The 26437-nt window shown below is 41.8% G+C and overlaps 1 protein-coding gene across 4 annotated transcripts in view; it reads left to right on the forward strand.

Moving 5' to 3' along the window:
* Window positions 1–26437, forward strand: part of PGAP1 (post-GPI attachment to proteins inositol deacylase 1) — a 240276-nt gene that overhangs the window by 93099 nt on the left and 120740 nt on the right. For all 4 annotated transcript variants that reach the window (XM_068244826.1, XM_068244827.1, XM_068244828.1 and 1 more), the window contains 5 exons: window positions 5753–5830; window positions 10403–10478; window positions 17648–17721; window positions 17801–17852; window positions 24383–24449. In XM_068244826.1, coding sequence (XP_068100927.1) covers window positions 5753–5830; window positions 10403–10478; window positions 17648–17721; window positions 17801–17852; window positions 24383–24449 — 347 coding nt within the window. The remainder of the gene's footprint in view (window positions 1–5752; window positions 5831–10402; window positions 10479–17647; window positions 17722–17800; window positions 17853–24382; window positions 24450–26437) is intronic.

Below are 26437 nucleotides of genomic sequence, written 5' to 3' on the forward strand. Positions count from 1 at the left end.
GACAAAAAATTACTTCTGGTATAAGGGTCACTACTATGTACAACGATACGGATGCGCGATGGGGGCATCGTATGCCCCATCATTAGCAAATCTCTACATGGCCAGGTGGGAGGAGGAAGCCATAAATAGAGGGGGATCAAAAATCATATCCTGGCGGCGCTTTATAGATGACCTGCTGATTGTATGGAGGGGGCAGGAGTCATCGTTGCACGAATTTATAGATGAGGCTAACACCATAGAGCAAAATATTAAGCTTTCGATGGAGTGTAGTGCCTCAAACATACATTTTTTGGATCTGAATATATATATGGAGGACCAGGTATTGAAAACTGAATGTTATTTCAAGCAGACTGATCGTAATGGCTTCATACCAATCAATAGTTGCCATCACCCTCAATGGCTTCAGAGTATCCCAAAAGGGCAAATGCTACGGGTTCGGAGGAACTGCACTAGTGTCGAGAAGTATGACACACAAGCTGATGTACTTGAGAACAGATTTTTACAGAAAGGATACAAAGCTGACAAGTTAGAGAATACAAAGGAACAGGTACGGGGGATGGACAGGAATATGCTGGTGAATAGGAATAGTAATTTGCGATCACAATTTGGCAAGAGTACTCCCTATGAAACCGTCATTTGTATATAGAAGGGCCCCTAATTTAAGGGACAGCTTGGTACCAAGCTGCGTGAAACCTCCAAAAATGTGATGGGACAACCTGTGGCAAAAAACAGGGTTTTATCCATGCAAAATGTGCCAGGGATGCAGACTAAATAGCGACTACAAGAAAGCAAAACAAACCTTTGGTTCGCATGTAACGAAAAGGCAGTATAAAATTAAGTAATTTTATAACTTGCATGTAGTGTACATGATGTGGTGTGGATGCGGCTTTCAATACGTGGGAAGGACTACGAGAATGTTAAAAGAACGCATAGATGAACATATATATAAGATTAAAAAGGGCCATGGAAATTACAGCGTATCTGCACATTTCAAAAAACAGCACAATTGTGATCATACTCATATGCAGTTCACCGCACTTGAGAAACTAAATACACAATGGAGAGGTTGTAATAAAGTGTGTGAACTATCTAAGATGGAAACACGGTGGATATACAATCTCCACACTTTAACACCAGAGGGTCTAAATATTGAAATAGACCTAAACTGTTTCATTTCTAATGACTAATTGTTAGAAAACGCGGAAAAGCCGCCACGTGTGCTCAGAACAAGGCGGCTGATTCCGCATCCAACGCGGCGGTTTGCACGCGTGGGCCTACATCTGCCAGTATGGCTGAACGCGGAGAAACCGCCGCATGCCCTGATAGCGGTGCGGCTGGTTCCGCGTCCAGCACGGCGGGTGGTACACAACACATGTCTGGTGTGGCTGGGACTGATAGTCCACAAAGGTTCAGAAGGATGCGCGCTCGCTGAGAGGCAGAACTTTTATGACAGCCAGAAGGGAGTCAGCTGACCAAGCCGGTCAGCTGACGATTCAACCAGTTCCCATTGGTCCAGCACTTAGGGGAGGCGCTGGAGAGCGCTGTGCTATATATACCGGGTGTTGGTCATTCACTGGTTGTCTGCCGTTGCGATCACTATGTGGAAGCACTCTGACCTTATTGTCAGAATCTTGTGTTACCATTCTGTTATACTTCAGACTAGTTCCAGGGTGTTGATGATCACGGACCTCACACCCAAGACTAGGCATTGTTTATTATCTGTTATGACTTACTGCTTTCCTGACCACTCTTCTGTTCACTGATTCGGTACTTCGCTATATCTGATACTCTGTTGCCAAACCCCTGCGTGCCTTAGGATTACCGAATCAGCCTCCTGTCTTTGTACTTTGTATGTCCGTGTGTTGCTGACCTGGCTTGCCCGACCTTGAGAACTACAGTATCTCCCCAGTTAAGAGAGAGTTCACAGATCAGTCAGTGACATGCTCCTATTGGTTTCGCTCACGCTCTGGTCCTTCCTTCTCCCAGCCTGACTCCTCCCTGAGGGAGATTCTCAGGCTGCTGAAAGGTACTCATTCTCTAGTGCAGTATTCCTTACTGCCTTTGTACCTGTCCTCCAGATATTGTCCTCAAAGTATTACTGTTGCACCAAACACTCATATCACTCAGGTGTCCAGAGGTTAGTAATATATCTGATTATCGGTGATACTGCAGATCATCAATAATCAGGTATATATCTGCATTTTTGGTGATACTGCAGATCACCAATAATCAGACCCTCTCTGTGTTCCGATCGTTACACTAATGATGTAATTTAGGTTTTGAACACTAGATGGCATGGAAGTGCGGAAATGCACAGTATGTGCGTATATATGTAGAGGGGAGAGGGATGAACAGCACTATGTCATTCTGCTAAGGTGGATTAACTACATAGGGGGGCTAATAAGAGATGTGGGGGACCTAATATGACTATGAAGTAAAGTATTTATGCACATATGTATTGCAATCTGTATATACAGGCTAATGGGGATTTGAACACTATGTAATTAATTAGTACGGGGGTTGTGTCACTATATAACAGTTAGGGGTTGGGGTATGTACTAGGGGGGAGGGAGGTTACAGCAATAGTGAGGTGATTGGTAATGGTGTATATGGCAAGTAATGGTAACATGCGTCAAGTGTTCTTGCATATATTTGAAAGCAGCTATAATATGGAAACTGGTATGGATACAGACATCGGTTTTTAAACGTGGGGAGTAAGTTATATGTTTGTTTTTATTTGTATGTTTAATGCGTCTTTTGAATTGTGTGAACGGGATTGGTCTGGCCTCTCATGATGTCCCGCCTCATTATCTTGCACCCAGAAGTGGGCGGGGAGTTAGTGGGAGGAGGGGGGCTTTGCCGTGCATACATAATGCAGTGGGGAGCGTGCGCACTTCAGCCCCTGATGAGTCACAGGCGTGACGAAACGCGTAGGGCGGAGCTTGGAGTACGCACACAAACTGAATACGGAACCAGACGCGGCCTGGGCATGTGAGAGGTGACGCGTGTCGGCGAACGGGTTTGTGATATGCAAATACACAAGTGTTTTATGTATGGAGATTTTAACTAGGGGCCTTGGGAGCCTTATTAAATGGTTTTATGCGATGAACTGTCCTTGGTTTTTTAGATGCAGCCGGATCTAATGTTTGATGTTTGATGTGCAAACTTAAAAGAAACAATCCGGTGAAAGGGGACTGAGAGGGGGGTGGGTGATCCCCTGCCCTCTGGTGATAGCGTTTTCCCTCACGCAGTGTGTGATTAAGCACTGGGGTGTACTGTTATGAGGCAATACTCGCTATGAGGAGACCCGCTTGTCTATATTTATATTTTTAGGTCTGAATCAGATGTGTTTGGACTAGTGGCGCGACTAATTCGAGTGGATCAAGAAGCTAGCATGCCCATCTTTTTCGGTGGAAACCACTCCAAGTTTCCAAACTTATTTTTTGGGGCCTTCTCCTTAACATGAGTCTAGTTAAAAAGAATGTATTGCGGTCTTATTGGTCTACGCACCCAATACATCACATGCCCATGTTCTCTGCTGCCATGTCCAGGTCACAATTTGAGAACATCCTGCGCTTCCTGCACTTCAGTGCCAATACAACCTGTCATCTAAGAGGCCACCCTGCTTATGACCAGTTCCACAAAATTCAGCCTCTCATAGACCACCTGTTATCAAAATTTGCAGATGCTTATACCCCTGAACAGTCATTTTGAGGCATTTGGTTTCCAGACTACTCCTCACAGTTTTGGGCCCCTAAAATTCCAGGGCAGTATAGGAACCCCAGACTTTGGGCCCCTTAGCGCACCTAGGCTGCAAAAAAGTGTCACATGTGGTATCACCGTACTCAGGAGAAGTAGTGTAATGTGTTTTGGGGTGTATTTTTAAACATACCCATGCTGGGTGGGAGAAATATCTACTGCGCCTGCACAGTCCGCTCTGGCCCCCGTGGCGGTGATTGACAGCGCCGTTCGCGCAGACGCAGTACACAGCGACGTGGAGGTCGCTCTGACGTCATCGCCGGGGACCGGGACGGACCTGCGGCGAACGGCTGCGGGCAGAGCTGCGGCGAGGGACGTCCTGGGAGCTTAGAGCTGGAGGAAGCCCCCTGTAAGTACCACTTATTTTACACTTTTTCCCCTGATGACTCCTTTAAGTGGTTAAAGGTATGTACATTATATTGGGGTCTGCCTCCCCCCTCCAGCCTTCCCCTCCCTTCATACATTGGCTGTGGGATCCTGTTAGTTCTTTACCTTGATTGGATATGATCTTCCATGCATGGTCTTTTGGGCAACGGTCTGAGATTATATCTGTTGGGGTTTTAATAGTCTAATAGTGGTCAGATTCATCTGTTTTAATTTGGGTGATCCTGGTGGAGGAAAGAAAGAAAATTGGAACAGTCTATTTCATCAAACCCTTTACCATGTATATGGGATAACAAAAAAATATTGATGGGACATTTACCAATCGATGGTGCACATGGGATATCTTATGTGAGCTTGTGGTTTATGTGTATGCATATCAACGTTTGTTTTGCGCTTCAACACATTTGTATAAATACTGCTTTCTGCCTGTGCACTGTTGTTTTACAGTGTGAAAGGGCTCTAACATTATTTACTGTATATACTTGTGTGTAATTATTTTGAGTATTTGTTTGCTTGCTGGTGGTTTAAAATGCATTGTATTTACAAGTTGTTAAAATATCACCTAGGAGAAAACTCAGGTGAAAAAGTGAATTGCATATGGGTCACTGTGTCAACCTTTTCAGGTGTGCACACTCACCTTCTGCAGGGCCCTGAGTGCAGCATGCAGCCAACAGAGGGGAGTAAATATTTCAGCCAGTGCAGCCTGTGGATCCAATGAGCGACCGGGATGAGTAGAGACGGAGCGGGCATAACAATCCTGGAGTCAGAGCAGCATGTGCAGCGCTGCTCACTTTTGCACACCTGGAGTCAAATCGTGTGTAGCTCTGCACAGTTTTGCAGCAATGAGCAGAGGAAGAGCTGGCGGATTTTTCAGGCATAGCACGCCGGGAGACTTGTGATGTGCAGCCCTGCGGCCCGGGGAGACAGAGCGTGGAGTGTGTGATGTCAGCTCTGTCTCATCCCTATGATGCCCTCTAGCGGCATCTTGACACACAGTGTTGGAGGCTCAGATTCAATCAGAGCAGGATCTATCTGGTGGTCGATCTGGTGGCTATTGACCAGTGTACCTTAAGACCACCTTAAGGCATCGCTTCCTCTCCCAGTGCTGGCAGCTAAGGAAAAAGTAAAAGGAATGCCATATTTAACAATACCTTTTCTTGGCTTTGTAGATTGCAATGGCGAGCTTCTAAGACAATGTAGCTCTCTTCATAAGGAGTAACACAGAATGATTTCTCATTGTCCCTGCTTATTGATCGCTTTGGCATTCAAGTCCAAAACATATTTTTAAAACGTCAAAAACTTGTAGAATTGATTTCACTTTTGCAAAATAAAAAACACATTACAGTGTTTGTGTGTATAATAAAGCTTGAGAAATCTAGTCAGTGAATTATATTGTACCCCGGCAGAAGGAACCCAGAGTTGTATCAGGCGTTTCCTACTCTAATCTGCTCAGCCAATAAAATCTATAATTTAACACTAATATTTCCAGTTAACTTTTTAGGAAGAGGCAACAGGTTCTATTGTGTCAAACTTTGAGAGGGAAATAGGCATTTTAAGATGATTTTCTATATGATTTTGTATTTTTTTTTTTTTTTTTTTTTGTTTGTAGATTATCACTCTAAAACTGGATGAGTTCCACAACATCTCTCATTTAGTGATTTATTTACCTCCAACAAATAACACTAAGGTTTGTAATGCTTATATTTTAACCAAATTATTTGAAATGTAGCGCAAATTAAAAACCTATATTTACTCCAATTAACAAACCTTTTTTTTTTATTATTTTTAATCCCATTCAAACGTCATTGAATTTGTGTCCATTGTGTGGAATTTTGATTTTGCGTTTGTCACAAATGAAATGCACTGTATTTCAATGGCATTGCATATGACCTGTGGTTTTATTTTTATTTTGTTTCTGGTGTTTTGTGGGTTGTTTTGCATTCTAAAATTACGCTGCTGTGTTGCTTTTACCTTGTGAAGCCAGTTGCATGTGGTCCGGTATTAGCCATGAAGAGAATCCGAAGACATAACAAAAGTTGTTTAGGTGACACCTTTAATTACTAATTGTACAAGATTTATTTGCAAGCTTTCAAAATGTTACTGTAAGTTTCTTCTTCAGGCATGTTTCAGAGCTGGATCAGAACCAGATTTGCAAGATTTCTTGCAATGAAATCTTGTACAGTTAGTAATTAAAAGTATCACCTAAACAACTTATGTCTTCGGATTTTTACCTTGTGTGATTCACATTTAATGTAAGTCAATGGAAACACAGGAAAATTGCATTTGTTTTGTGGAAACCACAGTTCGATACATTCTCATGTAAATTGGCTTCATCACAGAAAAATCATAATCTGAAAAATAGCATAAAAACAGGCACAAAAATGCGCATTATGTAAATTTGCTTTATTGGTACCACAGAAAATCGAAATCTGAAAAATAGCATAAAAACATACACAGAGGGGAAAAAAATCAAGGGATGAAAACTGGAAAAAAATGCAGATTTAGACAAGCAGAAAAATCACAGGATGAATTTGACACACTTATATATACAAAATGTGTGTAGGAGTGGGCAATAAGTAGTCTTAGTTAAGGCTACTTATACCTTGCCAAAGTGTTTATAGTACTCTCTATAATCTGCTCCATATTATAATGCCACCTAACCCTATTATAGTATTCTCAATTATGGCATACTCTATTAAAGTGCCCTCCATTGTATTGTCTCCGGTTGTAGTGCCTTTCATTATCATTTTCTGTAATCGTGCCTCCCACTATATTGCTCTCTATTAAAGTGCAATCAGTTATATAGACACCTGTAATATTGCCCTAGATTTGTATATTCACAATTTATTGTTACCTCCATTTATATTGCCTCCTGTTAATTACTGTTCCCCCTCCAGGTCGACGTGGATGGTAGGGATTGATGTAATTGCTGGCGGCCAAATTAGAGTGTTTTAAAAGTAACTTCAACACAGTCTTCTGACAGCACTGAAGTTACTCACTGTGTGCAGCTATAGCCGTACTTTCCTATTACGGTCTATGGTGACGCTGGCTGCCAAATATCCTGCGCTGTTATTACCGCACTCGGGTTGTGGGATTATAGGCATGGGGAGAATATAGGTGACTGTATAAGGGGTATACCTACCTACCCATAGGGTGGGTAGGTTATAGGGGCCAGTATAAGGGGTATACAGTCTATGGGGTATCAGGTTCCTCACTGTTGGTGACAGACAGTGACATATTGAGCCAATATTTGCACCTTTGTTTCCTGTTTCCCCAGTAGGATGTAGAGTTTCCTCTACTCATCTGTGGGGGTAAAATCTAGGATGTAGACAGAGAGCATCTTGTAGTGGGCAGTCCTTACAGCTGCATATATGCTGCGGTGTAGCAGGAAGTGGGCCTCATCGTCCAAGGCCCCCTGCTGACCCTGGCTGCACAGTATTTCCTCGTGGAGCTTCCATGTCTTTCTGTGCCACTCTGTCTCTATCTCCAGGCTGTGGGTGCTCAGATGGTACAGGCTCAGTGTCTGCCGGTCTTTGGGGTGGTGTAGGCTCTCCAGGTATGGGGCCATTGTGTACTGCCTCTGCAGTAATTGGTAGACAGTGAGTTTTTTTGCGGAATTTTTTATAAATGTATTTTAATTTTTGAAAATCGTAATAGTTGTCCTTTAAGTATTTGTAGTATTAGGTGACAAATGTTTCCAACTTCACCTAGGTATTAATAGACCATAGTGAGGTTTTTTTTTTACTGTGCCTAGGCTGTTGGACTTCAGCCTAGTCTCACTGAAAACCCCATTTCTGCAACTGAAGCTACAGTTTATTCAGTTTCATCTTTGAAAACATCTGAGTCTTATACTATGCCAATTCAGAATCTATTTTGATTCTTTATTTCTCCAGATTTTGAATTACAAATTGACCTACTTATAAAATATCCTGGTCATACAAAATTGTTAATTAAAAAAAACACAAAATAAACAACAAAACTCACAGAAGTATCAGTAGGTTAATTGTTCCAAGATTGGCAATAGAGTGTGGTAAGGACATTGTGAGATTCTCTTCACTCTCACAACCGATATGTGGGTTTTTCTTGTAGTATGAGAAGAACCCTTTGTAAGTTCCAATCACAAAGTGTATCTGAACAGACGTGTTGTGGTGAGATAAACATGGGTACATGCAGTACCCATCCTACGTAGAGGTTGCTTCTGTTTCTATTTTCGTGCATTGCAAGAGTTAAAAAAAACACATAACCGTGCTTAAATCTATGCAAATTAGGTAGCTGGACCGCAGTCATATTCAGTCTGGGCTCTGTTAAAAGTCAAAACCGTTATCTGTCTCCACAAATATTCCTGATAAGGACATGGCATTGAAAATTCATTGGTATTTAAATTTCTCGCCTGAGAGCTGGATGATGCAGCTTCTACTTAAAGAGAATCTGTATTGTTAAAATCGCACAAAAGTAAACATACCAGTGCGTTAGGGGACATCTCCTATTACCCTCTGACACAATTTCGCCGCTCCTCACCACATTAAAAGTGGTTAAAAACGGTTTTTAAAAGTTTGTTTATAAACAAACAAAATGGCCACCAAAACAGGAAGTAGGTTGATGTACAGTATGTCTACACATAGAAAATACATCCATACATAAGCACGCTGTATACAGCCTTCCTTTTGAATCTCAAGAGATCATTTGTGTGTTTCTTTCCCCCCTGAGGGGGGAGTGCATAGCAGAACCACAACACTGAAGAACTTGGCAGCCTTCCAGACACAGGCTGACAAGTCTGACAAGGGAAAGATACATTGATTTATTACAGAGACTGTGATAGTACAAAGTGCTGCAGTAAGCCAGAACACATTAGAATAGCTTTTGGAACTTGTAGGATGATAAAAAACAGGATGCGATTTTTGTTACGGAGTCTCTTTAAAGTCTTGTACACGTGCTCAACTGAAGTAATTTGAAAAGTCTGACAAATTACAGATTTCATGGCTGACAATCGTGTGCAAAATTGTAGCCAAACATGATGAGTGACAGATATTATTATTATTTATTGTATTTATAAAGTGCCAACATATTACGCAGCGCTGCACAATAGATAAATGGGTTAACATACAGGTAGAACATACGGAAACTCACAACAAAACAAGATCATGCAAATGATTTGATAACAATACAGTGTAATAGGTCAAAATAGAGACTGTTCGAGTCTACAAGAGGGGTGGTTGTGAGTAAGATTGCATAATCAAGCTGGATACGTTAGGGAGGAGGGCCCTGCCGGAGGCTTACAATCTAAAGGGCATTTTATCAGGCATTTTGGCTGATCCATTCGGTAGATCAACTCTCACGACTTTTGGGCAGATATGGTGCAGTTGGCCATGTGTATACAATGTCGTTTGAACAACATTGTTGTGCTTAATATGGACAAGTGGTGCATACTTTCGTTTCCGCCTGCAAGCGGAAATTTTTTTACAATAATAATAAAATAAAAAAAAAAAACATAAATAGTTACCGAAGGGTCTGAAAGTTTTAAATATGCATGTGAAGGGTGTATACTACGAACATTTTTTTAAATTATAAGCTTGTAAGTAGTGATGGACGCAAAACTGAAAAAATGCACCTTTATTTCCAAATAAAATATTGGCGCCATACATTGTGATAGGGACAACATTTAAATGGTGTAAGACAAACGGGCAAATAAAATACATAGCAGTGTTCTGGTCCACCCGGCTAGTTTTGGTGAGCACCCGGCTGTCACCGTCTCACTCCTCTGCTGTAAGCAAAGTTATGCAGAGAAGCGTAGGCCCTGCTTTCTCTCATCGTGCCCCACCTGGCTACTTTTTCATGCCACCCGGCTAATTTTTCATGCCACCTGGCTGGAAAAAAAATTCTGGGGAGAACACTGCATAGGTTTTAATAATGGTAGCATGTATTATTTTTAAGCTATAATGGCAGAAAACTGAGAAATAATGAATTTTTTCAATTTTTTTCTTAATGTTCCTGTTAAAATGCATTTATAAAAAAATAATTCTTAGCAAAATGTACTACCCAAAGAATGCCTAATTAGTGGCAGAAAGAACAAGATATAGATTAATAAATTGTGATAAGTAGTGATAAAGTTATTAGCGAATGAATGGGAGGTGAAAATTGCTCTGATACATAAGGTAAAAAAATTCCAGCGGGCTGAAATGGTTAATGGCATGCCACTATATCCTTCAACATTCTGCTGAGAATTCTACTCAGAGAGTTGAATTAAATTTGTCTGTTTTAGTTTGCAGTTGAATGTGAATTTTTAAAAGAAGAATCAATAACCCAGGAATTGCCTGTCACACATGCACTTTCATTTGGTATGTATTAATTGTGTATTAACAAAATATAATAAAAAGCATATATTAAAGTCAATATATTGCTTTGGGATGTTGCATATTAGTGCTTTGAAAATAAATATTTAAAACTATTTCCATTCTTGTCTTGAACAGCTTCAATGCTTTTCTCAGTGATGTTTGTTTTTGAGCAGCAGAGCTGTGAATTGCGTTGTAGAGAAAGTTTGGACTTTGTACAGAGCTGAAGCCAGCATGGATAGGTTCATGGTGAATGAGAAACTGACAACTATACTCAGGGCAACCAAAGAACATTCACAACGATATTTCACCCATTTACCAAATATGCTTACCCTGCTATTGATATACCGTAACTAGGGCTACCAACAAGTAGGATACTGGCACAATGGACATTCCAGGGGATAGAGCAGATCAGCTTGGTTTCCAGGTGGAGTATCCTTTTAAAAAGCAGGTGTTGGAAAAAATAGTGCCTCGTTGCAGGTACTTTCCCCTTGGTATGGAAGATAGTTGAGGTCTTCTTGCCACGACTTGAGGCAATAATATACATTAAATGGGTTGTTGTGTTTTTTTTTTTAAATATTAACTTTATAATGGGTTGTGATTGGTTTCTCATTCAGTAATTTATTGGTTAATTTCTCAGTTTCTTATAACTATATTAAGATAAAGTGTATATTACTAATAATACAAGTAACCGCAACAATAGACCACACCAGTGTTTTGCATGGGTTGAGTTAAATCAGGTTCCACCTAATGTGGTCCAGACCCACTTTAAAGCAGGATTAAACATGGACACAACATCTGATTAAATTCCTACTTTTTATTATCCATGCAGTTATCAAATTTGCCTTTGTGCACAAGTAATATTGTCAGTTTACAAAGTCAGTTTACAAATTACAAGTTCCCAAAGTAATTGGTCATAGACTAGGACAGAGAAGTATGATTATGGTAGGGATTAGATTGTGAGCCCCTCTGAGAGACAGCTAGTGACTATACTATGTAAAGCACAGGTTTTAATTCATAGGGGAAAAAAACCCTGAAAGGGAACATTACATTTGATTAAAGAAGCATTACCCTTTGTCTTTATTGAGCTCTACACCTGGGAAATTATGGCATGTCACCACATCGGTCAGTCATTCTATGATCGTTTAGTGTACCTGCATTAGTCCTCATTGACAAGAACCTCTAGCCAACAATTATACCAGGATTTACTTAATGCTGACTGGTCTAAACAATTCACCATACATCACTGTGTTTCAACAGACATGTCTCTGTTGTATAATAACAAAGAAGCAAGCAGGACTTCAGTATCTTTCAGTCTGGGACTAACCAACACCGGTATGAGGTGTGCTTCTCTGAAGTGAAAAACCTAACCCTAATTTTGATAACATTACTACAGAGAGATTTAAATACTTAGTTTAAAAAAAATTGTTATTGAAGAAAATGCAGTATACAAGGCATGAGTTAAGTTTTGTGTCCCCTCGCAGGGGGCCAAAGATTTCAAGAGCTATTAACAATGAACAAAGGGCAAAAGGGCAGGTGGGGAAAAAGAAAATATGAGAGATTGCAATATTTAAATCCTGGAAATTAGTTTTCAGCAGCAATTACTTCTAAAATTACAGCAATCTTTATTTTCATATCTGGGTTGCAAGCTGAGATGGACAGTTCTGGCTAGTGGTTGGTGAGGAACTTCCTGGGAATATAGAAGACTATTGTGGAGGCATGTTTAGAAAAGGTGCACGTTCCACAATTTTTATTTTTTTCATGCTTTAGTAAAAAAACAAAAAAACAAAAAAAATTGTTTTCAAAGACGAGATCAAAAGTAATTTTCTTTCTTTCATTCATCTCCAGTTACAGTGTTTCACTGAAAGAGAATATACTATTTCTTCTAAATTCAAAGGGAGCCTTTGAGCTTGGGCATTTCTGTTTCACAGCATATCCGTATAAGTTGCACTTAAGTATATTATTTGTATTACGAAGGCGTTGTAGATTGTGTTGTGGTGTAAATATCTGTAGTTTTCAATGATCGTATTAGTGGCACAAATGAAAAGTAACTTACTAATACTGTAAAATGTGTCCATGTGCTTCTTAATTAAACCTGTAGAAAAGTTAAGACCACTGCAAATTACCTACTTTTCCTTACCTATTCCTTTGACTATATTTAAGATCCAAATATTCTGAAATGTGGAATTTAAGATGAGAAGGCAAACTCAGCCTCTCCATGCTATTTCTGTAGAGCAGGAAGGGAGGGATAGACTCCCCAACACGAATGTCACAGGGATAGCAGAAAAAAAGGTGTTTACTCTTTACCCACTCAGTCAAAAACGAAGGCTGGATTCAGTTGCATAATGCACACAACAAATGTATGCGAACTGCTGTGAACATAGACTGCTGGACATAGACTTTATTTCAAAGCCTGCATGCAGCAAGTTACAATAACAGGATCAGTAACATCACAGAGATGTGAATAGCCCCATATAACTGTATGGACAGTGAGTGGACATGCAGAATTATACTGCAACGTAACCGAGCTCTGTGAACTAGCCTTAAATGGCATTTTGGCTGGGGTGCTTAAAAAGAAAGGGCAAGTCAATGTACTTATACCACTAGCTATGATTAAGGGGCCATGAGCCCCGATACGCGTGAGCTTTTTAATCCTTTGTATTCACTGATGTGACAATAAATACAGACTTTTTTCACCCAGCCTTTGTTGCAGCAGAACCTTTTTCTTTTTGATATACCACCATGGCAAGCATCTTCAATTATAACTGCAGCTAGTAAATTACTACAATCTAACTGCCTAGTAGATCGATTTATCTAGGAAGCAGTCTGGTGTCATAGCAGTATTACTAAAACTACACCTTCCTGGCTTACCACTGAGGGTGCACCCATTACATTAGCCTGTGCCAAGTTCTGTAGACAACATGACTGAGAGCTAGAAGTTGGTTGCTTATGGGATACAATCCTTGATTTAAAATTTAGCTGGGGATTCCAGTAGAATTACCGCTGTGCACCAAGCAAGCTTTGTAGTGGTTAATGCAGTACAAATATATGCAACTGTCAACTACAGAACATCCAAAAAATAACAATATTTAAGTTTGCATACACTATACAATGTCTTCAAATATTAGATATTTGATTTGCTAAAAGACATATTCAGCACTTCTGTAGTAAAAGATAGGACCTTCCTTGATCTATTATGACAAATAAAAAAATATCAAACATTGACTGGGAAAGGCTTTTAATTCATCACTTAAGCGCTGTAATGCTGGGGGGTCATGTTGTCTGACCACCCAGCACAACAAGGCTAAGAGCTGGATAATGGAAGAGGTTACACAGACTGCCCAGAGCAACTGCAGCTCTGGGCTTCCGATATCGCTACAAATAAAACACAATGGCAGCGCAGTGCGATGTTGCGCTGCCTTAGTTCGCACTGTGCTGGCTTAGCGATAGCAAGTATTCAGACAGGTACAACACAGGACTATAGATTGGAGCGTAACTAGTAGCAACCGCAGCTCAGTCACGTCCACAGAAGCAGAGCAAGCAGGCTAACAGTCACCAGCAAGCATCCACCCAGGCAAGATTACAGGATAGAACGTAACTAATAGCAACTGCTGTCTATAGCTACGTTCCCAGAGTAGCAGGAATACTACCAGTCACCAACGTGGTGATGGCAGAATCCAAGCTATCTGAATAATGGACTTCACTGACTCACCGCGGATGGAGCGAACGTCCATCAAGCATGGAACTAGGCAATACACAATGATAAGAAAAATAACAAACGCCTCAACTAACGGATAAATATATATTAGCAAGTCTGCATATATATTTATCAAGAACTAGTTAAAGCACAAGTAATAAGGTCACATAGAACTTCAATAACAGAACTATACAGAGTAACAAGGTGCCCAGCAGATCAGCGTACTGACCACTATGACGGGCGGGGTAAGGAATGGGAGGCAGACTTTTATGCTGGCATTAGCCAATGGATGCAGGTATGCAAATCTCCACAGAGCTGAATGGCAATCACTCAATCCTGAGCTGGCTTGATTACCATTTGCTAGCTGGCTGTGAATGCAAAGGACTCCCATAAGAAATACATGCAGAATTATGTAACAACATGCATGCAGGAAATTCAGAGCTATCTGGCCGCAGCTCAGCTGCAACAAACAATTGGTGGAATGATGACAGCATCCTGAGCTGCCCAGAACTGCAGAGTGATTGCAAATGACAATGAGACCCATCGCAAATGCACAACCGAAATGCAAGCAGATAAGCCAGAAATGTCCGTTTTGCAGCTCCACTGCAACGGACAGAATACGCTACAGGAGGGATCCTTACAAGCGCTGGCTGGAATAAAGGGGGTGAACAGTACACAACACACATCATGCATAGCTAATTTGTATTGCATCAAACAGTACAATGCTAGTAGTGGCATTGGTTTCAATTAATATTTGTGGAGAATTCAAAGCTATACCAAGTTTTGCATGGCAGTAAAACTGTCAGTATTCTATTGGTTAAAAGAGACTCTGAAGTCTCTTTTTTTTCCCCCCTGCTTTTGTCATATAATCCTGTTCAGCATGAATGCCCAAGTGAAATCACCACATCCCTGGAGCAGAAGACTGATTTATGACAGAGGATTAGCCCTGCAAAGCTCCTGGGCTCACAGGGCTTTACTTCCTCAAAGAGGCAGAGCTTCACGCTGTAGCTCTGCCTCCTTCGCAGTCAATCTCTGCGGATTGCCGCCTCTACCCTCCTCTCTGTCTTCTTTCACTGAGAGGGGTGGAGAGGAGGCAGAGACCCGTGAAAATTGATTTCAGAGAGGCAGAGCTCCAGCTCAAAGCTCTGCCTCTGTAGGGCAGCATGATCTGCGACCTGCAAATTTGTGGAACTTTGCAGGATGCTGTCTCTCTATTAAATCATTCATCTGCCGCAGGGTTGCAGCGATTTCACGGGGGCATTAATGCTTAACAGGATTATATGACAAAATCGGGAATAAAACACACACACACACACACACACACACACACACACACACACACACACACACACACACACACACACACACACACACGCACTCTTCAACTAGTGGACCTGAGCCCTTTTCAAAACGGGCTCTAGGTCTGTGTTGAAACCACGCCTCCCTCCCCTCCCCTCTTCTCCCTTTCCTTCCCTCTCATTCTCCCCGTGCCCGCCACACAGTCACCGCTCATGCGCGCACCCACCCCGCCCGTCCTCCCTCAGCTCTCCTTAGTGTCTGCATCCCTCCCTGCACATGCGCAGTAGTTTAAAACACGACACACACACACACACACACACACACTCACGAAGTGCAGGGATGTGACGCAGGGACAGTTAGGTTTTATTATAGAGGATTCAAGGTTTTTAGTCAATAGAACATGCTAGTCTATTAATAATATTACCTAGTGTATGCCTACATTAAAGCGGAACTGTAAAGTTTCTGTAAAGCAAACAGCTTCACTTACCTGGGGCGCAGGATGCTATAGCGGTGCGGGACACGAAGAAAGCTTCACGTAGTCCAGGGCGCACAGGCGCAGTTGAACGCCAACTTGCAAGTTGACGGTAACAGAAGTGGCTGGCGCGGGAGAACGAAGGCTTGTGCAGGACCGGCACGGGACTGGACGGCTGCTGGGGGCTTGGGGAAACCCCAGGTAAGTGAAACTCTTTGCTTTGCAGTGACTTTACAGTTCCGCTTTAAGACACCGCAATCTGTCACTGCAGTTCTCTCTTCATCATTTCAGGTGCTGAGAATGTTCTGTGCTATATTTGAATTGGCTGAATGTATAAAATGGAAGTAAAAGTCCATGTCTTTAGCTTCAAATAAATATTCTTTTGCAGGTCTGCTTTCATTCAATCCAAGCATTACTTGCTGCCACATTAGAAAGCATACATACAACTTCAAAAGTCAATTCCGCCCTTTGTGCTAGGAATGAAGTTTATCTTTAGTGAGGTAGACTGGACACAGACTCTTGCCCTAAGGCCTAGTCCACACTAGGTCCAGAAACGTATCCGTGGCTCTGTTTTTCAGCCCTGATGAAAAACTGAGCCCCGGATACTAATGTTAAAAATAGCAGCCGTCCTCACCCAAGAAAAATCGGATCCGTCTGCGTTTGCAGGGACCCATTTTCAAAACCTGAACGGAAGGTCCAGATCTGCTGCATTTTCATGCAATGGACCTGGACCCTTATACACGGAGGGGTAATGGCAGGCAATGGGAAAACTGATTTTCCTCTACACAGGAAAATTTTGATACAGAAACGGATCCGTTTCTGTGTCACAGCCTGGGTGGGGATAGGGGCCCACCATGCTGGAGGGTGATAGCAGGCAGGATGTGGGGAGGCAGCGGTCGGCGGGGAGGGCGACGCGCCCCCTACCTCACCTGGGTCCCCCATCCCCGCTACCCCTCCAGCTAGTTTCAATCTTTTAAAAATAGTTTAAAATCAATATAATATAGCAGGTGGCAAGCGGGGAACTTATTTCCTTGCGTCCCGTTGCCGCGTCACTTCTTGTAATGCCGTCCTCTGATGTTCATTGGACGGCATTACAGGCAGTTACGTGGTGAGCGGTGGAGCGCAAAGAAGTAAGCTCCCCGCCTGCTACATTATATTGATTTTAAACTATTTTTAAATGATTGAAACTAGCTGGAGGGGGAGCGGGAAGGGGGGACCCAGGTGAGGGGGGAGGGGACCGACCCCTCCCCACCGCTGCCCCCTTCCTGCCTGCTCTCCCCTTCAGCATGGCGCCTCCCCCCCACCCCCCACCCACAGCAAGGGCTTGTGACGTTTCCCCGGACTGAAAATGTCCCTGCAAAATAGCCTTTTTCTCTCAAAACGAAGAGAGAAAAAAAAATGTTTACAAAATGGATCCGTTTTAAACAGATCCATTCTGCAGGGCACAAGTGTGGACCTAGCCTAATTGTCAATCTTAGGTTTAGTTTGTTAAATGCTAAATGGAAAAACCTTTTCATTTACGTACAGTAATTTTAATTTCTTTAAAAGTATAATGGAGATTCTTTGTCAATTACCATTATCCCTTGGTGTGCTGAGAAGACTGGAAGATCGTTCTTGTAGCTGTGTGGACCCTGCTACCCATTGTTTTACATGTTTTCTTTCTTTTCTCCTAATCTGCATAGTCACATGTATATCTGTATTTTCTAGGTTTTTCATCAAATCGCATTAATATAAATTCTTCTGGATTGCTTCATGTTTTACAGCTTCATGGTTTTAGCAAGGTATGTGGTAAGGAAGTTTGAACAGTGAATAAAAATAAATGCACTTCTGGTATTATGTTGTACATTTTCTTTATCACAGATCTACCAAGCATTTGACTTGTTGATTGAGAAGGACTGTAAACAATCCACAGGCAAGTACATGTTCTGGTCTACTGTTCTTGTGGTACTTATCTGCTGTGTTTGGAAAGGAAGTACTGATTACTATTCTACTGATTTTGGGTGGAAATTGGTCAAATGTATCTATTGGACCTGCTGGGAAATTTCTGCCAGAAATGGTTGATTGTGGTGCATGGTGGCAACGGTGTGCAATCATTGCGAACAATGAAAGCAATGGGGTGCTGATGTCCTCCAAAATGTTTTATGTGCCCCCCTGTGCCCGTGCATTTAAAAAGTACCTTTCACTTTGTCCCCCGATTGTCCGCACTGTATTTCTGCATTTTGGCGCCATGTGACTACTGACATATAGAACGTGGGGCACATTTGTGAAGCCACACACGCGCCCCACTTGCTTTAATGGCAGTAGCTAGGGATGATTACAGATATGCAAATTATTCAGGGTTGATGCAAATCTTTACCAATTCTTATGCAAATATATGCATCAGACCAATCAATTTCAACCTGGGTTTAAATTGATTGGTCCATTTTCAAACTGCATATATTTGCATAAAAATTTGCATAAATTCAGAACAATTCTCATCTCCTTGGTCATCCCTAGTGGTAGTCGTGTGGGGCGCCAATGCAAAAGTACAGCACAGGCACTCAGAGACAGCGGAACAGATTAAGTATAAATGCACAGTCATCGGGTGTGGGGGCACATAAAACATTTGAGGAGACCCAGGCAGGGGCGGAGAGGCAGCGTCGAAGGCCGATTCCCAAAAGATTTCATCTTGAAATTGATAGGGTAATTGGTGTGTGGTGTATGGGAAGCCAACAGATCTCTCTCCAATCAGGTTCTCTCTTGGTTGAATCTGGCCATCATTGCTAGATGTATGGGCACATTAACCTCCCTGGCGGTAAGCCCGAGCTGAGCTCGGGCTATGCCGCCGGGAGGCACCGCTCAGGCCCCGCTGGGCCGATATGCATAATTTTTTTTTTTTGTTACACGCAGCTAGCACTTTGCTAGCTGCGTGTAACCTCCAATCGCCGCCGCTGCCCGACGATCCGCCGCTATACCCGTCGCCGCAGCCGCCCCCCCCCCCAGACCCCGTGTGCTGCCTGGCCGATCAGTGCCAGGCAGCGCCGTGGGGTGGATCGGATTCCCCTTTGACGTCACGACGTCGGTGACGTTATCCCGCCCCGTCGCCATGGCGACAGGGGAAGCCCTCCAAGAGATCCCGTTCGCCGGCGGCGATCGGAGGGGCTGGGGGGATGCCGCTCAGCAGCGGCTATCATGTAGCGAGACATTGTCTCGCTACATGAAAAAAAATTTTTTTTAAAAAAAAAAGGTATTTGCTGCCCCCTGGCGGATTTTAACAAACCGCCAGGGAGGTTAAGAGTTTCTTGAAAAAAAAGTTAGGATACAGAGTAGGGACACCAAGAGCCAAATATAGTGTTGTATGTACTGGTAGTTGAAATGAAGTATGATAGAGTAATAAACTATACTCACAAAGCAGGGTTACTTCAAAGGCAACCATTGTATAGGCAGGTGGGGAGATTAGACCTGACCCCACTCAAGATTAAGAAGTCGCTCTCCGTAGATGAGGAAAAAAGGGGGTAACACCCCTCCACCTGGTGTGGACTTGATATAGCGTAGTATGGATACAGAGGCGCCAAAAGGATAAAAATGTCTAAAAAGTTAAAAACCTGAGGAGGCAGTGATGGACTTGCTGACTTAGAAATAGGGGTGAGCGGTGGGTACAAATCTGACTGGTGAAGGCCGTTTAACGTCCCCTTGGACGCTTGGTCTAGTGTAGGTCAAAGGCAAACGGGACCTTTACCTGATACCAAAAAAACCCAACCTCATTCATAATGGTCACTTTCACAATAGCTTAGATCCATAAAATCAAATTGATCCTAGATTTAGATTAGTCTCCTCTCTTCCTTCCCAAAATATATTTGAATTGGTTGATTAACTCTAACTCTCACTTTAAAAATGCACTATACTGTACACTTTACAATATTGGGAAAGCGGGTCCCCCTTTTAGTGTACCCCACTGGGATAACTGTACCAAAGGAGGATACATCACCTTTGGCTAAATAGAGAAAATGTATGAACCAAACTTTTAAAGAAAAAAACACGGGGACACGGGAGCCCGATCTGGTGTAATATCATTTAGATAATACGGATGGAAGTATATAAGTATACTCACAAGGTTGGGTTGCTATAGGAGGCAATCACTCAGAAGAGCATGTGGTGAAGTACATGGGCACATCATGTATGAGACACAAAGCTCCCTTAGTGTTATAAGATCCCATGGTGTGGATATGTTGTGGTTTGGACATAATGACATCCTTAGGGTCAGAGGTAGTGATGGTCTATGAAGGGCTGTTCCCTCTAGCTCAGGTATGTCAAACCGCTCCTACGAGGGCCGAGATCCTCACACATTTTTTATACAGCTCAAATGAAATGATGGGTCTGAATTAGGAAAGGTGGGGTCCATCAGGTAGAACACATTCCTTTTTTTTTTCTCAGTCCATCCTAAACACTGGCATGGATCTGGCCCTCCAGGCCTGGAGTTCGACACATGTGCCCTAGCTGGAGGGGCTGTCTGCTCTATTTAGTACCACACTCCCGTATAGGGATTATTTTCCCCCAATAGCTATCCCACTATTTGCTGGCCAAGGAGGAGGTGCCATGAAAGATTCAGGTTCTTACTTGTCTGGCAATTTAGTTAGCATTGGGCACCTTTGGGGATACAGCTTATATGGGAGTGTGGTACTAAAAAGGGCTTGCAGCCCCTGTTTAAACTTAAAAAGGTAGACATTTGTATTAATAAAGTGATGACTCTGTAATAAACAAACCTATACAGAAATTCATATAGCAAACAATGCATCCACAGTGAGAAAAACTAGTACCCAATGTAACAGCATACAGATTGTACTACATAAGTTGCTAAATGCAGGAAAGAAGTACTGTTTTTTTTAAAAGGTAAGTTTTTATTTGTTTTTCTTGTTAGCACAACAGTACAACATAACATTTGAATACAACTGTCAAAAACATAACTTATAACAGTTACTTATAAGTAGGTCAAGGCCCTTAAGGGGCGCAAAAAGGAGAGGAAAGTGAAAAAGGTGAGAGAGGAGAGGAGGGGATCCTGAGTCGGATTTGTTTACAGTGTGTTATTTGAGGAGAGAGAGAAGAGATTAGAAACATTCGATCAGTATTATTTCACATGCGGTTTTTTGTTTTTTTTGGTTTTTTTTAATATTACTATTCATAATATTCTTGGAGATCATTCTGACCTGTATGGAGAAAATATCATGATAGTTGGGTTTATACATCTACAGAATAGTTATGATTTTGTAGTATAGAAATATTGCGTATTGTACTTTATTCTAAATGGGAGTATTTAAACATCTACCTGGAGATTTCGGCAATGCTTATCACACCATCTGGACCAGATATTATCAAATTTTTTGGAGCAGTTTCTGCTTTTATATGTTAGTTTACACAGGGGTAGCATGTGGTTAACGGTGGAAATCCATTCGGCCCTGGAGGGTACCACTGGTTGATTCCAATGTGTCAGGACTATCTTCCTAGCTACATGGCATAATGTAAAGATCATGGCTTGCTTATATTTATTGTAGCTGCTTTTCGGAAAAATTCCCAACATTGCTATTTTCACATCTAGATTAAATGGGAGGTCTAACACTCCCCCAATAGTTTTCCCCACCTGTTTCCAAAACCCTTCCAGTTTTGAACATGTCCAGAACATATGTAGGTAGGTTCCCACCTGTGCCCCGCATCTAGTACAGATATTAGAGTGAGCATTATTGATTTTGTGTAATCTACTTGGAGTAAAATACACTCTATGAAGATATTTTAGGTGCATTAACCTGTCCCTGGATGAGATCAAGATCCCAGCTCCTCTGCCCACCACCCCCTCCCATTCCTCATCCTCTATTTCCCCAACATCATTTGCCCATTGTGCATGAATTTTGTCAGTGTTGTGACCCATTTGAGCCAGAAGATCTGCATAAATAGCCAATAGGGGCTTTTCCAATTTTTCTTTTATGAGTAGTGACTCCAGCGGATCGGATTCTAGCTGTATACCCTCTCTACCAAATTGGGCTATGTATGCGTGTGAGAGTTGAAGGTACCTAAGTACATCTGCCGAGGCATGTTGTAATTTTGCCTAAGCTCTATGAAGGGCAATAGGGTTCCTGTCTTGGTAATGTCTTTTAATATTTTAATTCCATATTGTGCCCATAGTGCCGGGTCGGGTATAGGAAAAGAAGTACTGTTAGTGCATATTATATCATGTCTAGTTGAAGTATACCAGAGCCCGCAAGTATATCAAATATGCCTGGAAGGTGTTTGGGAAGTCTCCTAAGCAAACCCCACATGTATTGCGGGATTAGTAGCTTGCTTCCTCAGCAGGCTTTTACACGTTGCTATCATTTAGGACTTATTATCTTGTAAAAATGTTTTAAATATTTTGAAAATATCTGTAAGCCAATGTTTTGTAAGACCCTTTTTTGGGGCATTACCTGCAATTAAGTACTTTGTTGAACTCTGAATTTGTCTTTATTTAATGGGCCTTTCTCTAGCAGTAAGTTGCTCCTCTTTTTATAGTTGGTATACTGGGTGCAGATAAGGACCCCTAGCAGGCCACTTTAGAACAGTCCTGGAAAGCCATGGCCTGTGCTTGAGAGCTTATTAACACTTGGCAGTGAGGATGATCAGTGAGAGAAGTTGGAGCACTTTATGAAAATGGACCATATGATTGAAACTGAGGTGGGAATTGATTGGTCCATTTTCAAGATGCTTACATTTTAATTTAAAAAAATGTATAATTGTGTATTAATTTTGGATTGATGTGAAACTCCTTAGGGCTCATTTCCACTATCGCGAATTCGCATGCGTTTTTCGCATGCAAATTCGCATAGCAATACAAGTGAATGGGACTGTTTCCACTTGTCAGGATTCCTTTGCGTTTTTCTGTGCAGAAAAAATTTGCATGGCAGAGCCATCAGAATTCGCATACCGCATACCGCTATGCGAATCGCATACAATGTATTTAATAGGAAATTCGCATGAGGTTTGGGTATGCGAATTTTCGTGCGAATTTTCATGCAAATTCGCATAAAAACAATGTAAAAGCACACCAGCACTGCCATGGTTAAATTCGCATGCATCGTCATCCATACGAATTCGCGTGCGAATTCGCATGAAAATTCGCATGGACCCGCATGCGAATTTCGCATCCGTATGCGAATTTTTACCGCGGCGATTAGCACCGCACAAGTGGAAATGCAGCCTTACTGGGGCAGTATTTTTAGCTTCAGAATTTGTTTTATAATATGAATCACTTGGCACAGATTTGTTACCATGGTAATTTTTCATGCACGTCAAAATAATTAGCATCTTGTTAACCACCTCTACCTTTGGGTTAATTTCAGCTTAGACCTTCTCATTTGACTAGTTTTGAATGAGCGTGAGGCTATGTTTATATTATATATTACATGTGGTAACTGATTGTTATGCATTTTATTTAGTAAGGCCTATTAAGTGTTTGATATTTGGCGCTTCATTCCTATTAAAGAAACACTGAGATAATGTTTTCAAGAAAAAGAAAAAAAAAAAAGAAAAAACCTGTCAAGGAGAAAATAGGTGTACTCTCCTCTCATACCTCCTGAGTCCTGGCAGGTCCCAACTTGTTAATATCTGCTGGCTTTTGTCTGGAGATTGTACTACATACCTTATTTCCGGACACCACTACATTCATATTAATGCCTGATGCACACAAATTTCCCATCAGATCGACAGGTTGTATCAATAATTACCAACATGTCCAATCTGCTTCCGATTGAGAACCCAATCACTTTTCAGATCTGTACTGCACAAAAATCGATCCCATTCACGAATGGTAGTAGATTTGAAATTATTGCTTTGAGCCATCGATCTGATGAGAAAATGCTTCCTTTGTACCAGGCATAACAGAGCAGCACAAGGATTCTAAACAGCAGCATTATCTCTGAAAAGGACCCTGCGGTAGAGGCTTGCATCGGGGGGGGGGGGGGGGAAGCCCAAGGGTTTGGGTACCAGTTTTGATTCTGATCGAGCTAATCGATCTGCAGGTTAAGTTGCGGGTAGCGGCGTGTGGGTTAGGTCGCCGGTAGTGAGATTGTGTATAAAAATAGGTTTCACTTACTTTACAGCCTTCCGAAGATACTGCCAATGTATATTTTTATAATAAAATGGAAAAAGCGGGTCGCAGGTCGGATTGTGGGTCTGAAGGCTTGCAGGTTATGTGCAAGTACCAGATTCACCAGAAATCGGGGCGAGTGCAGGTCTAAAAATTAGCTTTTAGTATGGAAAAGCTATATTGTCAGACCTGCCAGCATTTAACCTGCCATAGAGGAAGTGAGTATAGACCCCTCTCTGCCAAACAAGTCTTTGTCTTTGCTTGTAGAACAATTTTAATTTCATTCAAAATACAGTAACGTTTTGAAAAAATTGCTTTTAACAAAACTGTTTTATAACTTTTTTTCTTTTCAGAAAACGTTCCTAATATGTTCAGATTTCATGTGCCATGGTCAAATGCGGATATAATTAGAACATCCAGGTATTTATATTCCAAATTATGAAATGCATACTAGGCTTAATTTAACATAAAGCACACCTGATCCATCTAAACACAAATTTACTATGTGCAAGGATAACTTTTCTCATGAAAGACAAGTGGTAAAACTTGGTTCATAGTGGACAATGGAGTTGTGAGCCAACAGAATTGGTAACTTTTTAACTCTATTTTTTAATGCTGCTGAGCAGACATCACTCCCTCTTGGGTTGCTTAAATTGGAACTCTAGGTAAAGATATTTGTCTCTTTTGCATTTATGTCATTACAAGCAAAATCTTGCACGTGATTTTGATTGAGTTTTGTCAACAGAATGCAGAAAATGGTGCCAAACTGCTTGTCAATTTGCCAGTCAACATGAAGACTGTTGATTCTTACTGGTTTATTGTTCTCCTCAAACTGAGTCTCAAAAATGCACAGATTAATGAATCCTGTAGTGTGCGACATGGTGGTTGGCATATTTGTTTATTTAAAGCAAAAATAAGCTGATGAATTAAAAATATTTGTATCTGTAGTCCTAATCCTACATAGGGGCTTTCCTGGAATCTTGTAGCCTTATTTTCTATCTGAAAGTTAAAAATGTAGGTTTAATATTGTTACTGTCTCAAAGGAATGAGAATAGTTTTCTATTTATTTCAGCCCCCACACAGACAAATCCTGAACTATTAAATTTTTTGTCTGTTCCCTACGTGTTACTTAGCTACACCGAGTTTTACAAGCTCTAATTAGTTACCAGTGAGTTTGACTGCAGTACAACAATATTGATTAGATGGATGGAAGGTCTCACTTACCAGGAAAGGTTAGATAAACTTGGGTTATTTAGTCTGGAGAAAAGATGCCTTAAGCTCCATACACACCATCAACCAAAGTATTTTAGAACAAACGACCAGGCGAAATTGAACATGGAAATGACTATAATACACACAGCACGACTAAATGAACGATTTGAGCCTAGAATGCAGGAAGTACAGTGTGCCGCTGTACGCTGCAGAGAAGTGCTCCGTAACATGGAACCCAAAAGGTCAATCTGCGTTCCCTGCCCGGCACATGCTGTAATCGCTGGATGGCGAAACGCTGAGGGGAGCTTGAGGTGGTGGGGGTTGGTTACTTGGGCATATGACCAAGAGAAATGGGAACACTAGAATGTTAACCACTTGTTAACCCATTAATGCCATAGGCGTTCCCGGTTTAACGCACATGTAAAGCACATTACCATAGCAATACGATAATGGGTTAATGGACAGTGCTGTTCCTCGTTAGTACCGGCAAAATTGCCATGCACTACCTGTGCATGGCAATCTTCCTAATGCTTGGTGATTCGGAGCCATAGTGAGAAATGAGGAACACGGCCTCATTTTAAGTAGAATTGGGACTTAACATACATATGTTTTTCATCATGTTATTTCATTTCAGGTACCCTTTAATGCACCTTGATTGGCTGTACTGCTGAGACTGTGTCTCTGATGATATGCAAGTCACTGACTTACGGTAGATTAAGTGTTCAGACCAAGGAGAAACTTAAAGGGGACCTTAACTCTATTTATTTAAAAAAAAAAAAAAAATGTTTCACTTACCTGGGGCATCCACCAGCCCCCTGCAGCCATCATGTGCCCTCGCAGTCACTCGTGGCTCCTCCGGTCCCCGCCGCCAGCTAGTTTGGTTTTGCCGATTTCGGCGGGCCACCACGCGTACCTTTGCACACATCCCTGCTGGTGCAGGAAGCTGTTGCGGACATTAACGTGTACATTTTTACACGTTGCAGGTCCAACGCGTAATTTTTTACGCATTGCACCTGTAATGTGTAAAAATGTACATGTTAATGTCCGCGATAGCTTCCTGCACCAGCAGGAATGCGTGCAAAGGTACGCATGGCGGCCCGCCGACTCCAAGTCGGCCCAAAACAAAACTAGCTGGCGGCGGGGGATCGGAGGAGCCATGAGTGACTGCGAGGGCACATGATGGCTGCAGGGGGCTG

Source organism: Hyperolius riggenbachi, chromosome 7 (genome assembly GCF_040937935.1).
Source record: "Hyperolius riggenbachi isolate aHypRig1 chromosome 7, aHypRig1.pri, whole genome shotgun sequence".
In the NCBI taxonomy this organism is placed as follows: domain Eukaryota; kingdom Metazoa; phylum Chordata; class Amphibia; order Anura; family Hyperoliidae; genus Hyperolius; species Hyperolius riggenbachi.